At 41.2% G+C, this 8,820-nt stretch overlaps 1 protein-coding gene across 1 annotated transcript in view; it reads right to left on the reverse strand.

The window, feature by feature from the left end:
- Positions 1–8,438, reverse strand: part of xrn2 (5'-3' exoribonuclease 2) — a 35,465-nt gene extending 27,027 nt beyond the window's left edge. The window contains exons 1-10 of the mRNA XM_086143100.1: positions 8,241–8,438; positions 7,538–7,665; positions 6,818–6,929; positions 6,298–6,409; positions 1,683–1,741; positions 1,503–1,592; positions 1,122–1,194; positions 952–1,002; positions 701–858; positions 113–187 (exon numbers count right to left, since the gene is read on the reverse strand). Of these exons, the coding sequence (XP_085999226.1) occupies positions 113–187; positions 701–858; positions 952–1,002; positions 1,122–1,194; positions 1,503–1,592; positions 1,683–1,741; positions 6,298–6,409; positions 6,818–6,929; positions 7,538–7,665; positions 8,241–8,315 (933 nt within the window). The 5' untranslated portion in view covers positions 8,316–8,438. The remainder of the gene's footprint in view (positions 1–112; positions 188–700; positions 859–951; positions 1,003–1,121; positions 1,195–1,502; positions 1,593–1,682; positions 1,742–6,297; positions 6,410–6,817; positions 6,930–7,537; positions 7,666–8,240) is intronic.
- Between the last annotated feature and the right edge of the window lie 382 nt (positions 8,439–8,820).

The following is an 8,820-nucleotide window of genomic DNA, read 5'->3' on the forward strand; positions in this document are numbered from 1 at the left end:
TAATATAGTTTAGTTAAAATTACTCAGAACTGGCGTCAGCTGACTTGACTGTGTCAAGGACAGAAATTGCTCCATAGCAGATTTAAAACATAGGTAATAGAACAGGCCTTACCTCTCGCAGCACGCAGAGTCTGATGAAGATGAACTCCTGCTCAGACGGCGGAACGGTGTCTGCAAACTCATCATGCTGAGAGGGAATGAGGGATGGTGAGAGCAGGGATCGTCTCATTTACACAACATCTGACACACAGCCAAATTTGAAATTGAAAGAAAGTAGATCCTGACTCATTTTGGAATCACATAGGTCATTACATAGGTTATTTTAAAAAAATCCAATATTACGTTATTTAGATTACAAGAAATCACGATCCTATCGTCTTTAGATGAAGTACCTAAGCACTGTCAGTAAAATGTATCTGCAGAATCTAACATACAAATTAGTGTTAGTAGTGAATTGTTCAAATTGATTTAGAGTTTAAGTAACATACAGGAGATATGACCATGTTAAACATGATAAGGCTACACTAAAGCTGGACGTCATTCATTCAAATTTCAAAATTGATAAATCAGCTAATATTGCGTTACAGTCAAGTGTCGGAGTCAAACTCAGTGTGACAGTCAATATTCTACAGGTCTGGAACTTTAATCTGTCAGGCAGTCTACTACAGTCTCACAGTCAAACTGTAGCATGGAGTCTCACCTGCCCCTGTTTCTCTCTGGTCAGCCCCTCGCAGTCCTTGATTTCGTGTCCCATCTGACCACACAGAGCGCAGGGACGGGTCTTGTTGGGTTTGAATTCCTCTCGGATGATGGTGAAGTTGGGCTCGTGGGTCGCAAGGCCCAGCATGATCAGGTCAGCTGATCCACCGCCATGCAGACAGAAACCATGTTGATCGAGCAGGGCGCACATAGAACTGTATATTTAATCTGTGAGTGAATTGAGACACCTACCGTCAGCTCCACACAGGCAGTGGTGAGTGTTGGGGTCGTGGTTGGGTTGAGCTTTCAAAAGAAAAGAATGTCAGTACAAACAGTTCAGTTTGATTGATTCTTTCCAATCTATAACCTTTAACAGGTTTATCCTGTAATTTTCTGTAATGGTAAAAATAAAGCAGCACCACCTCTCTGTCTCCTGATAAAGTCCATGATCTTGTGTTCTCCTTCACCTGGAACACTGGCATCTGACAGGAACACCTGGATTGGAGGGAGAACAGCATCTAATCCAAAGGAGATACCTGAGCAGTGCGGTTTCGCAATTTCCCGATCCTGTTCTCAATATACTGTATACCATTAATGATTTTACGGCGAACTCCCTGACATTCTTTTTCAGGGTACTTGAGCAGATTTATTTGAAAGGTAACTTCTGATGATTTTTGATGTTGATTAATATTGCCGTTTGATTTTCTTACGTTTTTAGACATGAATGTAATGAATTCAAAAATTTAAAAACAGCAATATAAAAATGAATACTTCTGGGCCTGCAGCAGCAGAGGGAAACTCACTGTTATGTTTTTCCATCCCGGGTCATTGCTGAGTCTGTCAGCGACATAATATCGGAGACACTGCGCCAGGTTGTCCATGAATTCTGTGCCCTGGAGGAAAAACAAGTTGAAGCCCATGGTCAAAGAGGACACTTTGGTACACAAAGTGCTCTAGGTTTATGCAAAACATACTCAACTCACCGGAGTGATACAGTTGCTGTCAAATCTCTCCTTAATCTCCTCTGGGGGAAGGTAACCTCCTGTGTGTGAAAAAAAGACGAGGAGCAAAGTTGGCTGATCAAAACGTAAAAACACAGCTAATCACCCTATCGCAGAGGAAGAATGCCACCAATTAAACTGTTAATAAGTTTCTATGCTGATTTTAATATGGCATTCTGTGTTTAATCCAAACCTTCAGATTCTCTGCTGCTTCAAATAGCCAGAATGCTTTTAAAGTTGCTGGTCAGGGGGTTAAGAGCGCTGACAGAAGAACAAGCCTTTTCTCTCTCTCAAACAATCACTACACTTCAGGTGAATGAAAACACGGTTGGAGTCGGATTTGATCGCTGCACAAACATATCCAGGGGGCGAGCAGCAATGCTCCTTTTGTAAAAATGGAACTTTCAAAAGTAGAAAAAACAGGCAGCAACCTCTATTGTGTTCTGAGGCCAGGCACCATCCATGCAATTCTGCATAAAAGCTCTCAAGTGGCAATGTGTATTTGGTGCCCTGGAGCTCAGAAAAAAAATGCTTCTGCATAGAGGGAAAATAAGCCTTTGACAAAAAAATATAAAAGGCAGCACTGTATAAATCACCAATGTCATCAAATATATTATGTCGATAATCCAGGAAAAAGGGTAAAATCATTACCTGGTGTATGCAGAGTTACATTTTCATTTAGATAAAACCCAGAAGGTAATGCAGCCACAGGGCGGCACTGGCCTGTGTCTCTAAAAGCCTGCCTTGGGGGGCACGGAGCAGTGTCTCCCTGTGCCGGTCCCAAGCCCAGATAAATGCAGAGGGGTTGCGTCAGGAAGGGCATCCGGCGTAAAACTTTTGCCAAAACTAAACATGCGAGTCAACCCATACGATACCATTCCGGATCGGTCGCGGACCGGGTTAACAACGACCGCCATTGGTACTGATGACCTACAGGGTACTAATGGAAATTGGGTGACTGTGGGTCGAAGAACAAGAACACGAAGAAGAGGAGGAGTGCGTGTTCAGAAGCAGAGAGAGAGGAGGAAAGGAAAGAGCCTGGGACTGAGAGTAGGGACTCTGAATATTGGGACTATGACAGGAAAAGGTAGAGAGTTGGTCGACATGATGCAGAGAAGGAAGGTGGATATACTCTGTGTCCAGGAGACCAGGTGGAAAGGTAGTAAGGCTAGAAAGCTTCGGAGCAGGCTTTAAGTTGTACTATTATGGTACTGGCAAGAAGAGAAATGGAGTAGGAGTTATCTTGAAGGAGGAGTTTGTAAGGAACGTCCTAGAGGTGAAAAGAATGTCAGATAGACTCATGAGTCTGAAATTGGAAATTGAAGGTGTGATGTTCAATGTTGTTAGTGGCTATGCCCCGCAGGTGGGATGGGAATCTGAAGAGAAGAAGTTCTGGAATGAGTTGGATGAAGTGATGCAGAATTTTCCCAGAAATGAGAGAGTGGTTATTGGTGCAGACTTCAATGGACATTTTGGTGAAGGCAATAGAGGGGATGAAGAAGCGATGGGCAGATTTGGTATCCAGGATAGGAATGCAGAGGGACAGATGGTGGTGGATTTTGCAAAAAGGATGGAAATGGCTGTAGTGAATACCTTTTTCCAGAAAAAACAGGAACATAGGGTAACTTATAAGAGCGGAGGTAGGAGCACGCAGGTAGAGTAAATCTTGTATAGACGAGGTAACCTGAAAGAGATCAGCGACTGCAAAGTAGTTGTAAGTGAGAGTGTAGCCAGACAGCATAGGATGGTGGTTTGTAGGATGGCTCTGGTGACAAGGAAGATGAAGAGGACAAAGGCAGAGCAGAGGACAAAATGGTGGAAGCTGATGAATGTGGAAAATGAAAGAGAGGCAAGGGTAGAAGAGGTGACTATTGTAGACCACAAAGTAGCAAAAATTAGTAAAAATTAAGTGAGGAAGGCATTGAAAAGGATGAAGAGTGGAAAAGCAGTTGGTCCTGATGATATACCTGTGGAGGTGTGGAAGTGTCTAGGAGAGGCAGCGGTAGATTTTCTGACATGATTATTCAACAGGATCTTAGACAGTGAGAAGATGCCTGAAGAATGGAGACAAAATGTGATGGTGCCTATTTTTAAGAATACAGGGGATGTGCAGAATTTTGGCAACTATAGAGGGATAAAGTTGATGAGCCATACAATGAAGTTATGGGAAAGAGTAGTGGAAACTAGACTGAGAGCAGAAGTCAGCATCTGTGAACAGCAGTATGGCTTTATGCCTAGAAATAGTACTACAGATGCAGTATTTGTGTTGAGAATGCTAATAGAAAAGTACAGAGAAGGCCAGAGGGAGCTGCATTGTGTTTTTGTAGATCTAGAAAAGGCATATGACAGGGTGCCAAGAGGGGAGCTCTGGTATTGTATGAGGAAGTCTGGAGTGGCAGAGAAGTATGTTAGACTGGTGCAGGACATGTATGCTAGCTGTGAGACACTGGTATGGTGTGCTGTAGGGGTAACAGAGAAGTTCAAGGTGGAGGTGGGACTCCATCAGGGATCAGCTCTGAGTCCCTTCTTGTTCGCAATGGTGATGGATAGGCTGACAGATGAGGTCAGACAGGAATCCCCATGGACCATGATGTTTGCGGATGACATTGTGATCTGTAGTGAGAGCAGACAACAGGTAGAGGAAAATCTAGAGAGGTGGAGGTATGCTCTGGAAAGGAGAGGAATGAAAGTTAGTCGCAGCAAGACAGAATATATGTGTGTGAATGAGGGGAACTCGGGCGGAACGGTGAGGCTACAGGGAGTGGAGATCAAGAAGCTGGAGGATTTCAGGTACTTAGGGTCAACAGTCCAGAGCAACGGAGAGTGCGGAAAAGAGGTGAAGAGGCGGGTCCAAGCAGGTTGGAATGGGTGGAGAAAAGTGTCAGGGGTAACATGTGATAGAAGACTTTCGGCCAGAATAAAAGGAAAGGTGTACAAGACAGTGGTGAGACCAGCGATGATGTATGGACTAGAAACTGTTACAATGACAAAAAGACAGCAAGCAGAACTACAGGTTGCAGAGATGAAGATACTATGGTTCTCTTTGGGAGTGACCAGGATGGATAGGATCAGGAATGAGTCTATCAGAGGGACGGCACATGTTCAATGTTTTGGAGAGAAGGTCAGAGAAGCCAGACTGAGATGGTTCAGTCATGTACAGATGAGGGATAGTTAATATATTTGTAGACGGATGCTGGAATTGGAGCTGCCAGGCAAGAGGTCTCGAGGAAGACCAAAGAGAAGATTTATGGACGTAGTGAGAGAGGGTATGAAGGTAGTTGGTGTGAGAGAGGAAGATACAGAGAATAAGGTTAGATGGAGAAAGTTGACTCGCTGTGGCGACCCCTGACGGGAAAAGCCGAAAGAAGAAGAAGAAGAAAACCTAGGAGGTGATCAATCACAAAGGATCAGTTACATTATGTTAAAATGAACAGGACAAATTACAGAATAAAATTGATGGGAAAAAATATGATAAAATCTGATATACAGTCTCTTGGCGCTGTAGGGATTGATATAGTGACCTTGAATTACAGCAGGGATTTTATAACTGAAAAAGGTGTACAGGTGTTGATAAATTACAACTGCATTGGTTGGAATTGATCACTGATCATCAAATCAATGCAATCTTTAAATAAATAAATAGAAGAAAAACAAAGCAATTCCCTTAAAAATGAAAAGCTGAATTGTTTTCTTTGGGTTAAAAGCTTTCAAATTGACAAGATTCCAAATATGTTGAACCCCTTCAAATGGAAGTGCTTTTCCCCCAGATGCTCTGGTAAATAACCAGGAAATATTTTTGTTGTTTTCCAGGTTTTTATTTGCCTCATGTTTGTCTGTCAAGTTGATCCTGTCTTCACCTGGTGTTCCAGGACACATTAAAACCCTGTGAATGGATTGCTTCAGAGCTCTCTCTTACAAATTAGACAAAAGGAATGTTACAGTTATTCAGATTAAGCTGAACTTGCTGTATGTAATACGCACCCTTTTCAGGACAGACAAGCAATAAAAAAAATTCCCTATAAACAGATAAGTTAAATTGAGAATTCAATTCACTCTGATGTCCTGTTTAAACTCATCCTTAACTCAATTTAAGTAAAATATATCTGATTTGATAGATTTAAAAGCATTATCATGATTTCTGAGAGTTAAGTCAAATGAATTATTCCTGTTTATTTACAACAATCCAGAAAGGTTTACAACTAGACCTGGTCAGAAAAATCTGCAGCAGGTGTGAGTGACAAAAAATGTCATCAATAGAAATATAACAATTTCACTGTGATGAGTAAAATCTACTAAATGGCGGGGGTCAAAAAGAAATCTGACATGCTTCTGCAGAGGCATATAGTCACTGACAATCAAGCCGAGAGCAAATAAGTGAACCAAAGCAGCAGGGTAACAAGTGACAGGAATGAGAAGGAAAAACAACAGCTGCTTTTCGACGTCTGGGATAAAAACACTTCCTCCTTTTCCTTTTGGAAATAGAAATGTACATAGATAAGTACCCCTGTATGATTGCATATACATACGCAAAAACACACGTCTACCCAAACGCATGCACACGTCTTCTACCAAGCAAGTTAAGTGGAAATGCACAAACCTTTCTGGAGAATCTCCTCCCTGATGCGATGCTTCTCCTCCACCAACTCCACTCCCTCTTTGGAGGCTCTGAACCGCCGAGAGCGCTGCTGGTTCATTTTGGCACGGGGAGCCTTGACAAGAGGCAGAGGAGTCAGAGCAGGGCAGAAGTAGAGGAGTCAAAGGACAAAGAATCACTGTTACTTTTGTTCAAGACTGCAAAAGAAAACCCAGGATAAACCCAAATGTTTGTAGAGCTATATTTAGTGACAGAAATATTCAAAGAAACTGTGTGAGTAATAGTATAGTTTTACTACTGTGAATACTGAGACATAAAAATCATGCCTGCATTCATCTAAAATCTCAGATTATCAAACTCAGTTTGGGGATTGACAAAAAAGAACAAGTTTTCATAATGTGAAGCTGAATTTTCAGTGGTTGAATTAGTTGAATTAATATTTAAGAAATGTAATGTATGTTATTTCAGCCTTAGAACCAATCTTCCCATAATAGCATAATAGCAGTAGCTGAATGTGACTTACCACTCCATCAATGGCCATATAAAGAACCCGCCGAGGACGCACAATGTTGAACAGGCGGTCAATGTACTCAAAAATGGCGACCATCATCTCATCTTCGTTTTTTGGAGCTGGTCTGTGGTAGCAGAGTTCAGGAAATGAAGTGGAAAGACATTGATAAGCTCTGATGACTACTTGAGTGTGTACTCGTCTCAGCCTGCAATTAAAAGAATATCCTCTTCCATAAGACTCTAGAGTGCCTCTTGCGCAGAGAGATGAAGCTGATATATATTTTACTGTACAATTAATCTGTTGCTTATTATTCCCGACAAACAATTTATGTGTTTCAAATACTATCAGACAGACTAAAACTGTTTTCTTTCAAACTCAAAAAATGTGAATATCATTTAACTGCCCATGTAAAAGATCTCAAACTTCTTAAAATTGATAAAAACAAACAAAAAAAAAAAAGGTTGTCAGTCATGTAATTTCCATCCCTAACTAAGGATGATGATATACATGGGTATAAAAAAAAATCTTTGCAAACTTGATTGTGTTTTTTAACTTGCTATGGTAGAATTATTAAACATGATGTTTGTTACAATCTCCTTCTGGATTCTTGACACTTTTATTTAGTCTAACAGTCCAACACTCAATTAACAAAAATCATGTGATGACAAAATCAGAACCTTAAAATACACAGCAGCTGTTTATAATGTCCAAACAAAAAGAGTAGTTTCCTACTTGTCCTCTGGATGAGTACAGGGGTGAATTATCCCATTCATGTCCAAGTACAAGTTGTCGAATTCCACCTCATTGGGGTTTGGCTTGGTGGTATCAACAGGTATCCGGACTCCATTGCACTCTTTGCCCTGCAAACACACACACATACATCTGATAGTATACACCCATTTATTCAATCACAGTTTGCACCCTAAGCTTCTGCATTAACGCGTGTGTAAAAACAAAACATTCACTGAAAAAAATCAATATGAAAATTCGGAATAACCTGGACCAAAATCCTATTGGAACTAAGTTTCGATTAATCTTTTCGGCATCTTCAGCGATTTATGTCCTTAACACATAGTTTTGGAGGGAGAGTGCAGAAAGGTTTTTATAGGATATGTGACACAGTTCGTTAAACATGAAAATTGTTTAAATCCGCGCGGCCGTGAGATTTGTTTGAACTCGTGGACAAGGAGGGAAACATAACCTCTCTGTTTGTTTACAGTTTGACCACAAGTAGACGGAACTTCGGTAGTTTCCAGCTATTTACTTTTGAAAGAGCAGGACCATGAAAACACGGGGAAAATTACATTCTTATCGACCAGCTGAATAAGGACCATCATGTTTACATTGAACGCGTATTAAAAAGCACGCAAAAGATTACAATAATAAGAATTTCAATCTGATAGCTACGTTGCTAGCAAGCAAGCTAACCGCTTACCTTCTCCTCCACGCAGTGAACAATAATGGAAGGATATTTTCGGCTAAGCCAGCGGAAAAATGCAGGGACTCCCATCTCCAGCCAATGTCTTTTTTATTTTAAGTTTGCTTCACGTGAATCTGCGTAGAAAAGAAATAAAACAGCTCTTTTAAAACACGAGGTAAGATAGAAATTAGCTACAATGGCGACTGGCCATTGTGGACTTCTTCCAGTTCAAACTAACGGCTTCCGGAGCTTGTTTTACGGTCAAGCGGGACTACAGCGCCTACTATGGCCAAACACGGCACTAGAGGCGCTAAAGGTAATCTATGAAGGATTATTTATTTATATTTTCACACATTGAAGACAGTTACTCGAAATGTGCAAAACATTTCGGTCTTAAATAAATCTTCTTTTCCTTGTTCTTTCAGGGGTCGCCACAGCGAATCAACCTTCTCCATCCAACCCTATTCTCTGTATCCTCCTCTCTCACACCAACTACCTTCATATCCTCCCTCACTACATCCATAAATCTCCTTGGTCGTCCTCGAGACTTCCTGACTGGCAGCTCGAATTCCAGCATCGGTCTACCAATATATTC

Source organism: Fistularia commersonii, chromosome 36 (assembly GCF_037954325.1).
Source record: "Fistularia commersonii isolate RoL2024-O1a breed Wild chromosome 36, RoL_Fcom_v1.0, whole genome shotgun sequence".
Lineage (NCBI taxonomy): Eukaryota > Metazoa > Chordata > Actinopteri > Syngnathiformes > Fistulariidae > Fistularia > Fistularia commersonii.